General features: G+C 49.7%; 1 protein-coding gene across 2 annotated transcripts; it reads left to right on the forward strand.

Moving 5' to 3' along the window:
• Positions 1–541: 541 nt before the first annotated feature.
• SDCBP2 (syndecan binding protein 2) lies at positions 542–19375 on the forward strand. Of its 2 annotated transcripts, none has more exons than XM_023220351.3 (9): positions 542–620; positions 9264–9336; positions 10040–10109; positions 11284–11384; positions 16181–16339; positions 16891–17066; positions 17146–17317; positions 18390–18481; positions 18782–19311. In XM_023220351.3, the coding sequence occupies exons 2-9, from the start codon at positions 9283–9285 to the stop codon at positions 18834–18836; spliced, it is 879 nt and encodes a 292-aa protein (XP_023076119.2). In that variant the 5' UTR covers positions 542–620; positions 9264–9282; the 3' UTR covers positions 18837–19311. The 2 variants fall into 2 exon arrangements, with proteins under 2 accessions (XP_023076119.2, XP_023076120.2); XM_023220352.2 differs by lacking the exon at positions 542–620 and adding an exon at positions 3834–3865 and having other exon boundaries at positions 18782–19375.
• The last annotated feature ends 220 nt before the right edge of the window (positions 19376–19595 follow it).

The raw sequence follows: 19595 nt of genomic DNA on the forward strand, positions 1-19595 counted from the left end.
TCTCAGAAATATTTCCTCATACCTTCTTCCTTAAATGACTTTAAATAGCTCTGTGATCTTCCACAGATAATGATTTATTTAAGCAGACCACAGAGATGGGCATTTGGGATTTCTACATTTTCCTTACTAGAAGCAGCAGTGATGGATGGGCCCTGTGACTCACTGTAACAAATTCCCAGAAGAAATGCTGGGTCACAGGATATGACCACTTTTCAATATCCTGGCCTAGACCCCTAGATACCTACCACAAAACACCCTCTAGTCAACTGCTTTCCTGATCAGCAGGACTAGGTGTCCAACCCAAATGTAGAGCTATTTGAGAAAAGGCCAACAAGTCTTGGTTCATAAACTTCTGAACAGCAGCTGTGAGGGCCTTAATCCCACCTCCAAATCTAGACTAAGGCCAAAGGCCTCCTCTGGGCTGGCAACCTGCCTTGTTTACCCAGCCACAGCCCTCACCTGTGCCCATCCCAGTCCAAGGTGAGTCAGCTGAACAGGGGATGGGCACCACCCTTCCCAGAGCAGGAAGCCAGCTGAGACAGGGCTATCTTCCAGGGAGGGAAACAGATTCAGCAGCGGCAGTGGCTGGAGAAGGTGGTGGAGCAGCACCTGGCCTGCAGGTAAGTGCTGGGGGCCCTGACCTGATCCTGGCTGGGACTGGGATGAGTGAGACCTGCCCTCACCCTGTCTCCTTCCCTCCCTGCCCCTTCCCTTCTGGGACTTCCCAGGCAGCTTCATATTGAAGTGCTTCACTCCAGGAGTCAAGTGTGAAAGTGGGGTTTCTCCTTCTGATCCTAGCCCTGGGCTAGGTTTGATTGATGGCTGAGTGATTTTCTTCACCCAGACATCATGAGGGCCCCCGGTGCCTTCTGACTGCCCATGACTGTGCTCAAGGAGATGAGACCCACACTTTGCTCCTTGAAAGGCCAATTCCAGCCGAAACCAGAGGCTGCAGGCAGGCAAAAAGTCCATTTCTCCCAAGGAATCCACAGCCCAGGCCTCATTCTCTGGCCTGAAGCTGTTTCTATGAAAAACCTTCCTGCTACAGCACTGAAACACCTGCTGGGGAACTGCGCCAGGGGCTTCACCTTTCTAAGAACTGGCTTCTTCATCTGGAGACTGAAAATAGCCCACAAAGTCAGGAGAATGGAATGACACACTGGACACAGGAGTCAGTGCATGCCCTCCTCGGCAGGGTCTCAGAAAATGGGGCAGAATATGAGCCTGCGGGCTGGGCAGGCACTGGACAGGCAGCTTCGACAACAGTGGCCCAAGCTCATGACAATTCCACCACCATCACTTCCCACCTGGGTTCCTGCTCCCACTCCTGCCCTGTAAGCCCATCCTCCAAACATCAGCCAGAGGAGGCCTGTCAAAATAACCCTTGGCACTGTGCTGCTCCAAATCCTCCAGTGGCTCCCATCTCACTACAGTAAATGCCAAAGTCCTCACCATGGCCTCCAGGCCCTCCAGGATCTGGCCCGTCACTTCTCCAGCCTCCTCCCCACTATTCCTCCTTACTCCCTCTCTGCGCAACCAGCTTCTCACTGGTTAGATGCTCTCTAAACGCAACACCAACTCCCACCTAAGAGCCTCTGCAATGGCCATACCCACTCCGTTAGGCCTTTCCTCAAATGTCACCCCACCCTGCCAGCAAGGTTTCTGAACCTCCTGACATGACCCTCCATCCTGCTGTTTCTCTCCAGTGCCTCCCACCATCTAACACAGCACACAAAATCACAGAGCCTATTTATCCAGCTCCTCCCCCAAAGAAAGTACATTTGGGGACCAATTCTTCTTTCCTTCACTGCTGATACCTAGAACAGTACTCAGACTTAGTAGGTCCTCAATAAGTAAGTGTTGAAACAATGAATACACAGTTAACTTTTACTGAATGCCTATTATGTGCTAGGTAGTGTGCTAAATGCTTTCCATATACACCTTATCTCTTTTTAAAAATCTTTCAGTCTCCAGATAACTGTGATGCAACTATTGTTATACAGATTACAAAGGAAGAAATGACATTCAAAAGGGATTTGACTATGCTGTGCTCTCACACGTCAGAAGCAGTCAGTTTGAACCCTGCCCTGCCTGGGCCTGGGTTCATGAGGAAGTCGCACCTTTTCTCCAGCAGGCAGTGCAGCCCCGAGAGAAGGAGAGGGGACATGCTGGTGGCCTAGCAACAGCTTCTTCTATTCCGACTCACCATATCCCTGGGCTAATTTGGCCTTCCAGGAGCTATTCCTCTGACACTCTAACCCACGCTTCCCTCCCGCACACTGTCTTGTAAAGGATGGATGAGCTGTCCACAGGAACGAGTGGGAGTCTCATCACTTCAGCTCTTTGGAACAAAGTGTTCCAGAGTGTTCTCACTCTAAGTTCAAAGATGGGGGCTGAAGTCCCCTTGTCAGCCCTGCTGATCTCCGAAGCCCAACTACTGGTTTGCTGTGGGTGTTGTTATTGCTTATAATATCAAAAAGTACAGAAGCTCAGGGATGGAAATCTGGAAAGGGCTGTGGGAGAGGAAAATTACTCTGGGAGAGAGGGGTTAGGTGGGTTCTTTTCCTTTCAGAAGAGCCAATTACTTGTGGGAAGCCACCAGCACAGAACTGAGCAAACTTCCATTGTCAGATTATAGGAGCCAAGCAACCTTTCAACCGAACTCGTTAGAGTCGTGGATTCTCTCCCTTTCCAGGCCCAGGTTATTCTTCGAAAGACTTTTTACTTACTGCCTGCAAACACAGACAGGCAGGGAAGAAAGACTGTATATTTAGGATATCAGGCTTTCTCTTCTCTCTATGTCTGCTTTTCCACTCCTTTCAGAAATAGTAATTGGCTCCTCTGAAAGGAAAACCTTGTTGTCCTTTCCTTGTTAACTTTGTTAACCTCTGGGGGGTTAACAAATGAGTGACATTTCCTGACCAGTGAGGGAGATGAGCAAACAAACACAGCACAGTAGAAATTCAACCCAGGAAATGCAGAAGGCCTTGCTCACAGTAGGTGATTAATAAACACTTGTGGAATGAATGATGAAGAGGCAAATAGAAGAAATGCTGTAGTCTAGAGAAGGGAGGTTTGCCAATCTCCATGGATACATGTGGTGGAAAGCTTTGAACTGGAGGAAGAAGAGTTCACAACAAGGAAAAGAGAGAAGGCATGAATGACACTTAAGACAGAGGGAACAGCACCTGCAAAAGCATGGAGACATGAACTAGCAGGCTGAGTTTTAGGACTCAACCTAAAGTAGTTTGGAATAAATGAATTTCATGATGAGTGTGGAGAGATGACGTGGTAACAACAGAAACATTACCAGAAGTCAGGTCACAGAAATTTGAGCGCAAGAATTAGGTATGGCTTCAGAAGGGAAAGGGAGGTGAGGATAACTCCCAGATTTCTGACATAGCCCATGGGTGGATTTAGTGGGACTGCTGTGGAGGCGCGGCACGGCTGGGGAAAATTGTGAGTCCAGTTTGGATAACCTCCGAGGTAAACGGGATCCACAAGGCAACTGGACTCTCAGGCCTGGGCCTCCCTGTCCCTGGAACAGCACACTCTTTTCCCACTTGAACATCCATCCTACACGGCCCAGTCAGGGTCTTCTTCCTTCCTCCAGGAGACTTTCCTGATTGCCCTAGCCTTCCTCCCATACTCCAGATCCAACTGCCTGAGCCCCTCACAACAGGCTTTCGGTCTGATTTTGCTGTGGGAACTGATTTGCCCAGCCAAGTCAAGAACCCTTCCCTAGGCAGCAGAAGCCCAATCACTCAGTCACTGGTGGGTGGGACCCGAGGTGAATCTGCGTAGGGTGGGGCGGGGCATTTTTTGCACAACACTGGGTCAGAAGTCACGGCCAGACAAGAAATGGGTGAGAAAGGGTGGGAGGAAGGGTGATGTCACAATTGGTAGGAAATACTCTGGGACTTGACGCTTCCGAAGCCAAAGGGAGAGCACAAGCAGCCGGGAGCGCGCGGGCCGACCTGGTTCTCCTCCCTTTCCACGGCTGCCTTAAGTACAGAATCTTATAAGTCCTCCTCCTTCGGAGGATACAAATGGTGTTCAGAGGCCAGGGGAGTTTAAAGCTCGATTTCACCCGCGCAGCCTCCAATCCGGTGAAGAGGGGCCGCGGAGCCCGACCGAGCCTTCCTATCCCTTACTCTGCTGCTTTACCTGATCTATTTTTGTGGATGCCGGCGCCAGCTACGGGCGCCCGGAGAAAGCACGAGACTGGGTGGACTCTAGTAACCCAAGCGGCAAGGAGGCCCCCATTTTCCACTCCGCAGCCGCCAGGGATCGTGGGAGTCACCCCGGGCCTAGGTGGGCGAGACGCATGCGCTCCAGAAGCTGCCGCGTCACGGGACGGGGTTTCTGCGCAGGCGCCGTAGCCCGTAGCAACCGCCGTAACCTGTAGCAACCGGAAGATGTCGCTTCCGGTTGGTTTGGGGCTGCGAAGGGAGTTGTAATCGTTTCGGGATCATGGAACGATGTGACAGATGGGAAACTGAGGCTGGGGTGGAGGCAGGTCCTAGAGACCGTTGCGTTGGACCTCTCTCCTGTGGCGCAGTGGATGGAGTTTTCTACCTCGTGGCTCCTACTTCCCAAAGCAGGAAATTGAGGCCGAGGGAAGGGACAGGTTCGTCCCGGGGCTGCAGCCCTGGTGATGGTTCCCCCGTGTAAAAAAATCAATATGATGCCCTTTCTTTATAAAGAAGGCAGGGAAATGGAAGTAATTTCTAATAAAAGAATATGCATTTCACTTTGTAAAAGCTGAGGCTGGCTTACACCCGATCGTGCTTGTACCTGACTTAGGCGTCAGCTTAGATTTACTAGTGAAGACAATATTCAGCTGAATTTTGCCAACAGTTTATATCTGATATCTTGAGTCAAAGGCTAAATATATTTATATAGAAGCGTGGAATCACTGTGACAGCTACTCATGCGCACAGACGTGGGCATGCTGTTCGGGTGACTCACCCGTGGTGAGCAGGGTGGGCAGTGATTTTCCAGAATGGTGAGCAAAGTGTAACTCCCCACAATCAACCTAGTGTATGCATTTCCAGACAATCTAGTGTGTATTAAAACTAGGGAAAAATTCATTGTGATGATATATACAACCAATTATAACAGAGTTTTGGCTTACTTGAAGGTTTGGCAAGATATCTGAAAGTTGTGCGGGACAGGACCATTTATTATGGTAACTGTAATGGACTGTCCCATCCATTACAGGAATTTCATATCCCTGCCCGCCCCCCCCAGGAATATGACTGTCCCCTCAGCCTTGTGACAGCCAAAAATGCCCACACAAATTTCCAATCCGTTCCTTGGAAAACCACTGATTTATTCAGTCAAATAATTTTTGCTGGCATGTGTGTGCTGGGCAGTATCGTGGTGGGGAAGGATCGTGTGTGAACGGGACAGAGCTCCTGCCCTTATGAGTGAGGTCCAGTGTAAGAACATACCCAGATATTAATCACCTAATATAATAAATAGTTTGGCAACAGGGGCAGTACAGGTCAGGAGTGGAATACGTGGGAAGACCCAGCCAGGCGGCTGGGTATCATGCAGCCTGGAAAAGCCAAGCAGAGAAGTAGCATCTGAACTGAGACTTGAAGGAGCATCACACCAAGGAGGATGATGTGCAAAGCAGAGGGACCAGCATTCCTGGCACACAGTGGACACTCAAATGTTTTGAATGATTGAATGAAACACAGCATGTTCACCATCAGGGAACCATTCCCCACTATATTGTGAGCTGCTACAAGGCAGGGGATACAGTATGCCTTCTGTAGCCCCAGGTTTTGCATCCATGGATTCAACCAACTGTGGACAGAAAATATTTAAAAATAAAAATTAAAAAAAATACAACAAAAAATTCAAATAAAAATAAAGTATAACTTTGCTTAGCATTTACATTGTATTAGGTATTGTAAGTAATCTAGAGATGATTTAAAGTATACGGAAGAATGTGCATAAGTTATATGCAAATATTATGCCACTTTATGTAAAGGACGTAAGCATCTGTGGATGTTGGTATCCGATGGGTGGAGGGTGAGGGGCATTGTCCTGGAACCTAGCCCAAGGAACGACTGTACCTGTTTTCTCACTTCCCCGCATCCCAGCACTGAGATGGACCCACAGAAGGTGGCAGTGGTGAAAGGGTCTCAGACACAGAAAAAGCATTATGTGATCTGGCCTGGGAGTGATTTCCAGGAAATGGATCTCCAACTCCCTGCTCTCCCAGGGGACAGCTGACAAAAATATAAGTGCTCTACTGCTTAAATGTCAGGAAAATCAGGCAGGAGTGGCCACTCGTTTTCACATCTCCTGTTCATGCATGGTCCTGGTGGCAGGTCATGTTTTGGCAGATGATAGCTGCTGAGGACTGTCCCAAGATTAAAAACCTCAGCGTGTGTACACAGTGGGGAAGGCCATAAGCAAAGGGGGTCTCTTCCCCCAGGTGGTCTAAAGGAAGTCAGAGGCAGACTCCCTCTCCTCCTAGGAAATTCCTGTCCTGTTGGGGTGGTCATTTCTACCCCAAAGGCCAGGCTAGGGCAAGGGTCTGGAACTGGCTGCCTCCAGGAACCAAGCAGGCAACATAAATCAGTGAAGGGCTGATGGGTACTTGGGAAAACAGGAAAGCACGTACAGCCCCATCTACAAGGTAGGCTGTGACTCAGCCCGGCAGAGTGTTGCCATGCACTATTCCAGCTCTTGCCTTGCCAAATGTTTATATTTTTTTCAATACAAGTCAGAAGTGATGAATTTTGTATTTCCAGATTTTTAAATATTGGCACTAATTCAGATTTTAAAAACAAAAGGCCGGGCATAGTGGCTCACGCCTGTAATCCCGACACTTGGGGAGACCAAGGTGGGCAGATTGCTTGAGCCCAGGAGTTCAAGACCAGCCTGGGCAACATGCTGAAACCCTGTCTCTACAAAAAATACAAAAATTAACCAGGTGCGGTGGCATGCACCTATATCCCAGCTACTTGGGAAGCTGAGGTGGGAGCATGGCTTCAGCCCGGGAGTTGGAGATTGCAGTGAGCCAAGATCGCGCCACTGTACTCCAGCTTTGGCAACAGAGTGAGACCCTGTCTCAAAATAATAATAATAATAATAATAATAATAATAATAATAATAATAATAACAAAACAGGACTGTGAGAGGCACATTTGGGACTTCTGGTCCTTGTTTCATCCAGGAAGGTGGGTGTTCTTAGGATACTAGAGCTTTACTTTACAAGGAGAAAAGTGGAAGCCCAGGTAGAATGCATTGCTTTTGGCAATATTATTGAGCTAGCCTCCATGCCAGGGGTTAGAGGCTTCACAGCAAAGGAGAAGCCCCTGTTCCTGCCATCATGGAACTCCTAAGGAGGTAGACAGACAAGTAAAGAGGCAACACAGGACTCGTGAATACTCAACAGGAGTAGGACATGGAACAGGGGCTAGGGGGAGAACAAATCAAAGCAGGCTTCCTGTAAGAGGAGCTTACGGATCTGAGACTTGAAAATTATTAGGAGTTGGCCAAGCAAGGAGCAGGAAGAGGAGGGGTATTCCAGATAGAAGGAATAACACATGCAAAAGGGACAGGAGGGAATCACATTCAAGGATGTGAAAGTAGCTCATTGTGGCTGGAGCTGAAAGTAGCAGCTGAAAGGACATAAGGCAAGAAATGAAGCTGGAGAGGTAGACAAGGGTTACAAACAAATATCTATCGGGACTTGGCGCCAGTGAGTACAATGGTCTGGGTGTAAGAGCCAATAGAGGATGGTGGACTGGGTCACCCTGGAGTCTGCTGCTACTCAATTGTAGCTACTCTGCTACAGTCCAGGGTTGCCAAAGCTTCCTGTTTTTCAGGAGCAGTGGGAAATTAGATTATTAAATCTAGTACCTTGAGCCTTGCCTTTAAGCTGGTAACCTGAACATTGACAGTACTCCACAAGGTTAAATATATTTCCATCTGGCCCTGGGCCCACCAGTTCCAATCTCTGGTGGAATCGTGAAGGCCTGTGAGCCACTTTAAGGAAAGTACATTCCCAAGGCAGGGGAGCCACTGGGGGGCTTTCAGCCAGGGCATGACATCCCAAGTGTGTACTCAAAGGGCCTGGTGGCTGCTGCCTGGAGAGGAGCAGGAGGGCAAGAGGGGAGGCGGCGGCAGCATGTTTGGAGGGTGTCGTGGCACCTGGGGAGGGCCAGGGAGATGATGGGGACCTGCACAACATGGGATGTGGGAGAGATGGGATTTGATGACAGATAAGAAGGGATAGTGGGGGTGGGGCCAAGGATGACACGGGGGTCAAGGCAGCAGGTGCAGAGGGAGGAGAAGGAGCAGTGATGGATGAGGATGTCCTCGGCGCACCTGTGGTCACTCAGGGAGGTACCCAGCAGATCTGGTCCTGGGAAGCCTGGAGTCACATCACCCTGGCACAGGCCCCTCAGTTTCCTGTGCCACCAGCAGGCATTCCTTTATCATGTGTACCTATCACATGTGGGTTCAGTGGGGTGAATAAGACACAGCTTGACTCCTCAGAACTGCAGTCAGGACAAGTGGTGAGTTCAGGCAGGAGGCTGCCTCAGTGCTGTCCTGGAGGGCAGGGTCCTGGATGGTAGGGGCAGTGACCGTAGTGCCTGGAGCCAGGCAAGGCATGTCCCACAGGAACCAAGGGTGACAAAGAGGTTGCGCAGGGGCTCCAGTTGAAGTGGACTGCCTCAGCGAAGCCTGGAGGTGTGACAGAGCCAGTGGTTAGTGGGTAAAGGGAAGGAACCCAGAAAGGCAGACTGCTCCTTCCCCACGTTTCGTCAGGAAGGGAATAAAACATTTCTTGAGAGGTCATTCCTTTCACTTTCTCTGGGCACCTTGCTGAGAGGTCCTGCTGATTCTCCCTGAGACAATGATAAGGTGTTTAGTAAATAAGTGCTCATGGCGCCTCTCCACTCCCCGTTCTCTCCTCCCTCTGGAGCAGTGCCCTGTTGAGGGTCTAAGTTCTGCTACAGTTTGTGTGAGAGTCTTTATAAATTTCCTACTGGTCTTACTTCATTGTGGCCAAGATTAAAAGTTGACAGTGAGGCTGGAGATGGGTGGAATACAGTAGAGTTCGAATATCGAGAGGGGATTAGGGGTGGAGTTCGGGGAGGGATTCTAAGTGCCCTGCTGCCTTTCTGTTTGAATATTAAGTTCCAACCCACTTGCTGTTGCAGATGTCTGTGCCTCCTCTCAAGGTGGCATCAGCTGCATCCTTATCCTTCCCCACCCTCTGCACTCTGCAGGGTGTTCCAAGAATCAGCCATGGCATCCCTGTACCCATCTCTAGAAGACCTAAAAGTGGACCAGGCCATTCAGGTAGGTCACCAGACTCCATTCATCTGGACTCCCTGAAGGGGATCTTGGGGATTATCCTGGAAGGTGCTGGGAATTGGGGCCACTTGGAGATTCCCTTAGGCCTCAGGTCATGTAGGTCTCCACTGCAGGGCCTGCTGGGCAAAGAAGACATCCAGGGTGCAATGCCAGTGGTGTTACAGCAAGAATGGAAAAGACCAAGTAGCTGCACGCATGCCTCTCTCATGCCCACTCTGTCCTGCCCAGGCCCAGCTCTCCCTCCCTCCAGAATGGGCAGGCCCCATGCTCTCAGGCAGGCTTTCAGAGGAAACGAGGCTTGTGGGCGTGGGCATTGGTCTGCTCAGCCCCTAGAAGCCTCCTCTTCCTCCATCCCAGCACTCTGTGGTTCCAGTGGGTTTTGAGAATTTTGGACTTTGCAGTGGAGAACTTGACTGGGAGATGGGTCTTGATGTTCTGCCTGTTGCAGGCAGTAAACGGGTTGTGACATCAGGTGGGTCACAGTCCCCCAGAACCTCCTCCCAGGAAAAGACACATCTGTGGAGGCCATGTTTACATGATCTTGAGCCTTGAGGGTTGGTGGACACTTCCCCCACACCCCAGGCCCACTCACACACCTAATGCCCAGACCCTGGCCTCATGGAGCTCCAGGCTCTGGGGTTCCTGGGGTCCTGGCCACAGCTGACCAGTGCTCCCTGCTCCTCCCCAGGCCCAGGCCAGAGCCTCGCCCAAGATGCCAGCCCTACCAGTCCAGGTGGCAGCCATTTCCCCACCACCAGGTAGGTGAGCTGGGGTGGGGGGCTTCTGGGTGCCCAGTCCTTTCAGGGAAGAGATCATCAGGGAAGCTTGGCAATGCCAAAGGTATGGGAGGCTCCAGGGTTAAGCGCTCAACATGGAGGGAGGAGAGGACCAGGTTCCCAGTTGCCACCCACCTCTTACTGCCTGGTTGACCTGGGCTGAGTCACCTCACCTCCCAGGGCCTGTGCCCATGCTATTTCCCTCCCTCCTTGACTGCCTGGTGAACCCCTGTTTATCCTTCCAAACCCAGCTCAGAGTTAGGAAAGCTGTGGCCTCTCTGATGCCCCCAGCAAAGCTGCCTTGAGAATGTGATATCATTTGTGGGGCCTCTGTTTATGTAAATGATTCGAGTCACCGTAAATCAGCATGTCAGCACCGTTCTGGTGACCCAATCTTGTGTGACCCCAGGAATGAAATACCACACTTGTCAGACTTCCTTGCTGGAACTGTGGCTGGTCTGGGTTGGGGGCAGGTGGAGGAGAAGTGGACGGCAGATAGTGGCTCAAAGAGAGAAGGAACCAGAACCCCACTTGCCTTATTCAACTCAGGCTTCCATAACAAAATACCAAAGGCTGGATGGCTTCAACAGCAGAAATGTATATTCCCACAGTTCTGGAGGCTGGAAGCCCAAGATCAAGGTTCTGGCCAATTCAGTTTCGGCGAGGGCTCCCTTCCTGGCTTGCAGATGGCCACCTTCTGACTGAGTCCTTACATGGCCTTTCCTCCGTGCACTTGCTTGAGAGAGAGAGAGAGAAAATGCGAACACGAGAGAGCTACAGCATGAGAGCGCATGCATGAGCCCTCTGTTGTCTCTTCTTATAAGGACACAAATCCTTATAAGAAGGGATGAGGACCCTGCCAGTCCTGGTGGGAACCATTCAGTGAGGGATGCAGAGGTTTCCGGGTGTCAAATAAAAGTCAGTGGAGTTGAATAGCAAAGTGGTGCATGAGGACTCGGTGTGCCACCCTGCACCTGGGCCCTCTGAGGAGCGTTCACCAGTGAGTGTTCCTGGGGATACCCTGCAGTCTTGGAAATAAACACCATTCCCAGGCTCCATTGCTTAATAAAAATGAGCAGCCACAGGGGAGCCAGGCAGGTATGGGGAAGCACATGCCCTCGAATGACACATTTATTCTTCCTTTTTTCCCCATCAGTTTTGTACCCAAACTTGGCAGAATTGGAAAATTATATGGGTCTTTCCCTCTCCAGCCCAGAAGTCCAGCAGAGCTTGCTTCAGATTCCGGAGGGTGACAGTGTATGTATTTGGCTTCTGCCTGCTGTGGGCACAGAACCTCCCAATCCTCCCTCTTTCCTGGTCTTGCCATTTCCACAGACCTTCTTTCTCTCTGTGCTTGGACCTCCCCTCTCCCCAGCACTCTGGTGGCTCTGTTTCTTGATGGCACCGTTCATTTTGAGGCTTCATGAAAAGCACTATGGGCTTTCATGGTTTCAGGTCTTTCCACAAACCTTGGAGCTGGGGAACCAGGGCTTGCTGTTTGACCGTGGGCCTGAGCTGGACGAGAAGGGAGGCTGTTAAACCCCGTGTGAACCTGGGGGCATCAAAAGCAGGGCTGCCTGCATGGATAAGCAGAGCCGAGAGGGCAGGAGATTGTCACCCAGCTCTGGTCCCCAAATTAAACAACAAGGCTCAATTCCTGCTTCCCATGGCTTCGGGGACAAAAGACACCATCACAGAAATATTTGCTACTGAAAACATATTCACCTGTAGAATCAGTCCCCACCTAAGCCCCTTACCAGTGAGCTCTAGCATCCCTGCATCCCACCTGTCAGTCTTCCTGCCAGGTTCATCCTGGGTCAATGAACCTGAAAGTATGAACTGCAAAGCTTGCTAAGGCTGGGGAATTTCATGAAGTTGATGGACGTGACGATGGAGAACTGTCATAGACGCATACAAAGCCACTGCCAAAATGAGGCTCTGACAGGAGAAAATCCACAAGGATGAGAACGTGTGGGACCTTGAGAAGAACTGAAGGCACCCTGGGGTGTTTCTCCACAATGGCCCGCTTCATGGTCGTGCTGTGAAAGGCAGACATGAAGCAAAGAAGGTCCTTCTGTAGACAGCCCCACTGTCATCACTCTTTGCTCCTATAATTAGGACCTAAATGCCTTCAACCTTAATTTTGATAAAAATATAAGATGAACATATTTTTATAATTTAAAATTGTGCATGGCTTTTAACTTTTTGTTGTTAAACAGTAGATTCCCAGGAAGATGCAAAGTGAGTACAGAGAAGTCATTAGTACCCTTCACCCCGTTTCCTCAAGGGTTACGTTTTCCACAGCTGTAGCACACTATCAAAACCAGGAGTCTTATGCGGGAACCATGTGTCTCTAGTTCTACGTCATTTCATCAGTGTGTAGACTCATGTAACCAGCACCGCAATCCATACAGAACTAGTTCATCACCACAACCACCTCCCTCCCAGGCTGCTTCTGTATAGTCATACCTGCCCCCTCGCCACCCTCCCTAACCCTGGCAGCCAGCCCTCTGTTTTCCATCTCTGTAGTTTTATCATTTCAGAATGTTACGTAAGTGGAATCGTACAGTATCTTGACCATTTGAGGTTGGCTTTTTTCACTCAGCACAATACCCTCTAGATCCATCCAGGCTGTTGTGTGTGTCAGTAATAGTTCATTCCTTTTTATTGCTGAGTGGTATTCCATGATGTGAATGTACCACAGTTCGTTGAACCTGTTGAAGAATGGTTAAGTTGTTCCCAGTTTTTGGTGGTTATAAACAAAGTTATTCATATGCAGCTTTTTGTATAGACATACATTTTCATTTCTCTACGATAAATGCCCAAAGTGCAATTGCTAGGCTGTATGATAAATGTATGTTTAGATTTTTTTAAAGAAACTGCCACCAGGTTGGTGGCACATGCCTGTAATCCCAGTACTTTGGGAGGCTGAGACAGGCGGATCACTTGAGCCCAGAAGTTCGAGACCAACCTGGGCAGCATGGTGAAATCCTGTCTCTACAAAAAATACAAAAATTAGCCGGGTATGGTGGCTTGTGCCTGTAGTCCCAGCTACTCAGGAGGCCAAGGCAGGAGGAGTGCTTGAGCCCAAGAGGTGGAAGCTGCAGTGAGCCAAGATCACACCACTGCACTCCAGCCTGGGCAACAGAGCGAGACTCTGTCTCAAAAAGAAACTGCCAAACTATTGCCTGGAGTGGCAGTACCGTTTTACTTTCCTGTGAGCAATACATGAGTGCTCCAGTTTCTTCATGTCTTCACCAGAATTTGGTGTTATTACTATTTTATATTTTAGCCATTATGATAGGTATAGTGATGGCTCATCATGGTCTTAATTTGCATTTCCCTGACACCTGATGATGTGGACCATCTTTTCATGTGCTTATTACCATCTGTATATTCTTTTTGGTAAAATGTTTCTTCATATATTTTACTCATTTTCTAATTGGCTTGTTTTCTTCTTGTTTTTTAAGACAGGGTCTTGCTCTATTGTCTAGGCTGCAGTGCAGTGGTGCAATCACAGGTCACTGCAGCCTCTACCTCCCAGGTTCAGGTGATCCACCCACCTTAGCCTTCCGAGTAGCTGGGACCACAGGTGCACACTACCATGCCCAGCTAATTTCTTTTATTATTGTTACTTTTATTTTTTGTGGAGACAAGGTCTTGCTATGTTGGCCAAGCTGGGGCTTGTTTGTAGTGTTTTGGGAGTTCTCTATATATTCTAAAGTCCTTTGTCAGATAAGTGGTTTATATTTTCTCTCAGTCTGTAGCTTAAAAGTTCTGAATTTTGATGAGGTCCAGTTTATTGATTTTTTTTTCTTTTGTGGTTTGTACTTTGTAAAGAAATATTTACCAAGTCCTAAGTCCAAAAGATTTTCTCCTTCATGTTCTTCTAAAATTGTTGTAGTTTTATGTTTTGCATTTAAATTTATGATTGAATTTGAGTTAATTTTTTTGTAAGGAGTTAGGTTTCAGTCAAAGTTCATATTTTTGCCATGGTTGCACCATTTGCTTTTTTTGTTGTTTTGTTTGTTTGTTTGTTTGTTTTGAGATGGGATCTCACTCTGTCACCCAGGCTGGAGTGCAGTGACATGATCTTGGCTCACTGCAACCTCTGCCTCCCAGGCTCAAGCAATCCTCCCATCTCAGCCTCCTGAGTATCTGGGACCACAGGCACTTTCCAGCACACCCGGATAATTTTTGTATTTTTTGTAGAGATGAGGTTTCACCCTGTTGCCAAAGGCTGGTCTTGAACTCCTTACTTCAGCTGATCTCCCCGCACTGGCCTCCCAAATTGCTAAGATTACAGGCATGAACCACTGCGCCCCAGCCAACACCATTTGTTGAAAGCACTCTTGCAAAAAGCAGTTGACTTTACTCATTTGAGGCTATTTCTGGATTTTCTACTTTGTTCCACTGATACTTGTCTATCCCTTCACCAATACCACACTGTCTTGATTACCGTAGCTATATAGTAAGTCTTGAAATTTGGTAGTGATTCCTCTCGCTATTCTTTTTGTCAGCATTGTTTTAGCTATTCTAAATTCCTTTGTCTTTCCATATAAAGTTTAGATTAACCTTGCCTGGATCTGCAAAACATCTTGTAGAGATTTTGATAGAAATGGTGTCATATCTGTGTATCAATTTGGTGACAATTGACAGCTTTACTAATTCTTTCAACCCATGAATACAGAGAATCTTCTATTTATTTAGGTTTTCTGTGATATCTTTTATCAGTATTTTGTCATTTTCAGCATAAAATTTCTGTATGTGTTTTGTTAGATTTACACGTATTTCTTTTTTTTTTTTTTTAAGTTTTGTTTTGTTTTTGTTTTTAATGGAGATGGGGGTCTTGCTTTGTTGCCCAGGCTGGTCTTGAACTCCTGGTCTCAAGTGATCCTCTGGTCTTGGTCTCCCAAAATGCTGGGATTATAGGAGTGAGCCACTGAGCTTGGCCTTTTTTTTTCCTTTTTTTTTTTTTTGAGTGATTGTAAGTGGTGTTGTATTGTATTCCTTTTCTTTTCCCTTTCTTTTCTTTTCTTTTCTTTTCTTTTCTTTTCTTTTTTTGAGATGGAGTCTTACTCTGTCACCTAGGCTGGACTGAGCAGTGGTTCAGTCTTGGCTCACTGCAACCTCCACCTCCTGGGTTCATGTAATTCTCCTGCCTCAGCCACCTGAGTAGCAGGGACTACAGGTGTTTGCCACCAGCCCAGCTAATTTTTGTATTTTTAGTAGAGAGGAGGTTTCACCAGTTGCCCAGGCTGGTCTTGAACGCCTGAGCTCAAGTGATCCACCTGCCTTGACCTCCCAAAGTGCTGGGACTACAGGCATGAGGCACCACGTCCAGCCTGGTGTTGTATTTAAAATTTCAGTTTACATGTGTTCGTTGTTAGTATACAGAAGTATAATTGAATCTTATATGTTAATTTTGTATCCCAGGACCTTGCTAAACTCTTTTATTTGATCTAGGAGTGTATTTGTAGATTCTTTGGGATTCTCTAGTAGACCATCATGACATCTGTAAATAGGGACCGTTTTATTTCCTCTCTTCTAATCTGTATGACTCCCCCTCTTTTCTTGCCTGCGGTGCTGGCTAGATCTTCCAGTACCATCTTTAATAGTGTCGGGAGAGTGAAGTTCCTTGCCTTTTGTGCATCATTAATTTTTATATTTTTACATTTTTTTCAAGACAAAAATCCAGTCCTTTTATCCCCTGTTGCTCACTGTTTACTGTGACTTTTTCTATTTTAAGTGAGTTTTAAAGGAGTCTTTTCCTGATGCCAATTTCCCTTGGAAAATGAAGGGCCTCTTCCTGTATCCTTGCCCTTTCTCTCCCCATTTCCCTACCTTTTTAGGGGCATGGACTTTGACGCCCCCTAGTGGCCACATGGAGCCACGTCTCCTCTCGGCCCTAGGGGAGAGGTGTGGACTGGGGATGTGGTGGGACCCGGGGACGGCTCCATCCTCCTTTCCCCATCCCTACCCCTACCCCAGTGTCTCCTGAGGCACAGGGTCCCCACGGGCCGGGCTGACCCCCTGCTCCCTGGTGTCTGCAGACAGCGGTCTCGGGCCCCGCGCCCGGCCAGATGGTGGCACCGGTGTCCGGGTACAGCCTGGGCGTGCGGCGAGCAGAGATCAAGCCCGGGGTGCGCGAGATTCACCTGTGCAAGGACGAGCGCGGCAAGACCGGGCTGAGGCTGCGGACAGTCGACCAGGTATGGCGCGGGGGCTGGGTGGGAAGAGGAGCTCGAGCTGCACGCCTTCTCCCGCCGGGCCTCAGAGCTCAGAGGTCCCGTCCGCAGCAAGGAAGATGCAGAGCGAGCCTCCTAATCCCACTGGCCAGGCTCTTGCCCCTAGTCCCTCCTCCCCGAGACTTGGGCGAGGCTGGTGCTGGGTTGCGCAGTGCCCTCCACTGGAGGAGCCTCCCTTCCCCACCAGCCCTTCACTGCCCAGGGCATCTAGCTTCCAGGAGACGGTGTAGACAGCGGATGCCAGGGAAGCCCATGCCTTTGCGAATGGTCCAGTAGAGTGTTTGGGGGTGCAGCCTCAGGCCAGGGTTGAAATTCTGACTCACCTCCTTCGTAACTATGAGGCCTAGAGTGTTTCCTCCCAAGTAAATGGGGTAACCTTGGTGCCCGCCATGCAGAGCTGTGCCCCTGGCACCCTGTAGGCTCCTGGAGTATTAGGAGGAAAACAACAGCTTGGAAGAGGGATCTGTGCCTAGGGTGGGCCAGGGACGCTGACTCTGGGACCCTGCCTCCCCCAGGGGCTCTTTGTGCAGTTGGTCCAGGCCAACACCCCCGCATCCCTTGTGGGACTGCGCTTTGGGGACCAGATCCTGCAGATTGACGGGCGTGACTGTGCTGGGTGGAGCTCGCGCAAAGCCCATCGGGTAGTGAAGAAGGCATCAACCGAGAAGATTGTCATGGTGGTTCGGGACAGGTGAGTAGCCAGGCCCGGGGAAGCCTCTCCATCTGACCCCGGCCATGTCCCCAGGTCAGCTCACTGTCCCTTCTGCCAGGCCGTTCCAGCGGACTGTCACCATGCACAAGGACAGCATGGGCCATGTCGGCTTCGTGATCAAGAAGGGGAAGATTGTCTCTCTGGTCAAAGGGAGTTCTGCGGCCCGCAACGGGCTCCTCACCAACCACTATGTGTGTGAGGTGGATGGGCAGAATGTCATCGGGCTGAAGGTAGGCCAGTGGCCGCACTGGGGAGGGACTGCTGGGTGGTGGGAGGGCTCAGGTCTATGGGCCACTTGCTTACCCCACCTGAGCCTCAGCGTCCTCTTCCTAAGGTAAGATGGTGTTCATAGGACTGGGTGCGGTGACTCACGTCTGTAATCCCGGTGCTTTGGGAGGCCAAAGCAGGAGGATCACTTAAGTCCAGGAGTTCGAGACCAGCCTGGGCAATGTGAAACCCTCTTTCCACAAAAAATCTAAAAAATTAGCCAAGTGTGGTGGTGCACGCCTGTAGTCCCAGCTACTCAGGAGGCTGAGGTGGGAGGACTACTTGAGCCTGGGAGGTCAAGGCTGCAGTGAACTATGATCATGCCACTGTGCTTCAGCCTGGGCAACAGAGAGAGACCCTGTCTCCACAAAAAAAAAAAAAAAAAAAAAAAAAAAGACAGTGTACCTAGAGCTCTGAGCACAGTGCCAGGCACATAGTAGGTGCTTAATAAATAGTAGCTATTGCTGGCTGCACAGACACCTCCTTGCTCTACGGCACTTTTTTTTTTTTTTGTATAGTGGATCATGTTCAGTAGCAGGAATGTTTTAGAAAATTGTTATTCAGAAATCCATAGGGTCGTGAGGCTCTTCAGAACCGGGTTTGTCCCAGCCAGACACACTTCTTGAGATCATTTGTCTTTATTTCCACCTGTGGCCATCGCTAGTCTTGTCTAGCACATCTTCTCGCATTTATTTTGGAACAATCAAGAAAACATGTAACCAGATTACATACATGTGTAAAGTAAAGGTCAGTAGGCTCTGAGTAAGGGCCAGAGGTTCTTCTATGGCCACAGCGTTAGTGTTTGGACCGCCTGGCACATGTGGGAGACCCATGTTCTCACTCAAGCAAGACCTTACCTGGGAGTCTGCTGGGACCCTCATCTGACAGGCTCGGGGTCTGAGGCAGCCCTGCCCTGCAGTCAGGCATCTGTGGTGTCCTCTAGCAGTGGCCATGCTGAGCCCTCCACAGAAGGGCCTGTAGAGTTGCCCCTGGTCCCCAATCCTTAGGGTTATCACTTACTTGCCTCCTCTCTAGGACAAAAAGATCATGGAGATTCTGGCCACAGCTGGGAACGTTGTCACCCTGACCATCATCCCCACTGTGATCTACGAGCACATGGTCAAAAAGTAAGGCTGCACCCCTCCTCACCCCGCCTCTGCCATCCCGCTCACCTCCCTGCCTCCCGGGTGCACCTGGCTCAGCCACCTCCACTTTCTCAGCACTGACACAGGGCACAGACCCGGCCAGCTCCATACTCCCTTCCCCTTCCCCTCCCTCCAAGGTAGCTTATGGCTTCTGGTGATTCGAAAGTCTTAGAACTGGGAGTGAAGGCCCACACAGGATGCGCTGGCTCAGAAGGGGGTGGAGGTTGCTGGAGGGCGGAGAGAAGGAGCTGCCAACTTGGCCACCATTGTTGCTGTATCCAGGTTGTCTCCAGTCCTGCTCCGCCACACCATGGACCACTCCATTCCAGATGCCTGAAGCCACTGGAGGGCAGGGCGGGCAGGGTGGGCCTCCCGCCCTCCTGCGGCAAAGGCAACCACCCTCGGATGATGGGTTGCAGCTGGCCTGCTGCTTAAGCTGGGAGCTGCCGTGAGGGGGGCATGTCCGGGAGGGTGACCATGGGATGGCGTGGGTATGTCGCTTATACACACAGGCCTCCTTGGAGTCTCACACTTCAGGCTGGGCTGAGGCTCAGGCAGAGCCCACAGGCAGCCGATTCTCTTGTGCCGATTTAAATGCTGAACATGGAGGCAGGCTGTCTAAACACTTCTTAAAGTTGCAACTGGGCCCCTTTCAAGAAATTTTGCTCCACCAGGAAAACAGTTATACATTTAAGAGAACAGAGCTACATTCTTTGTGAGAGCTTTTTCCTTGCCTTGACTTGCTCTTTGTCACAGACTGCATAAGTTATCAGCCTTGACTCTTTTGAATAAAGATTTGATTTTAAACAAAACTCATCCGCAAAGGTAATTGATTCCCCCAAAACTATCGAAAATAAAATAAAAAGGTAATTGAAACTTCTGGAATTCTCGGTCCCCTGACCTGCCAGGCTAGTTTTCTCTTAAACTGTGGTGAGACCGGGGCCTTTTCTCTGCGTGGTCTCTGAGAGCCATGATTTGGCTCTGCCTCTGTCACGTGCCGCCTGCCAGCCTGGCGCAGGGATGACTGGAACTGGGGACAGGCTGGAACTGTGGGACGGGGTAGGACCGTGGGGCAGCGGGGCTGGCAGAGGGAGCA

The sequence above is a fragment of the Piliocolobus tephrosceles genome, chromosome 20, assembly GCF_002776525.5.
Source record: "Piliocolobus tephrosceles isolate RC106 chromosome 20, ASM277652v3, whole genome shotgun sequence".
Classification (NCBI taxonomy): Eukaryota; Metazoa; Chordata; class Mammalia; order Primates; family Cercopithecidae; genus Piliocolobus; species Piliocolobus tephrosceles.

Excerpts from the sequence above, each read along its gene's own strand:
- SDCBP2 (XM_023220351.3), top strand. The coding sequence starts at position 9,283 with ATGGCATCCCTGTACCCATCTCTAGAAGACCTAAAAGTGGACCAGGCC. Across the intron at positions 16,340-16,890 it reads GGCTGCGGACAGTCGACCAG|GGGCTCTTTGTGCAGTTGGT; the intron begins GTATGGCGCGGG and ends TGCCTCCCCCAG. Across the intron at positions 17,067-17,145 it reads GTCATGGTGGTTCGGGACAG|GCCGTTCCAGCGGACTGTCA; the intron begins GTGAGTAGCCAG and ends CCCTTCTGCCAG.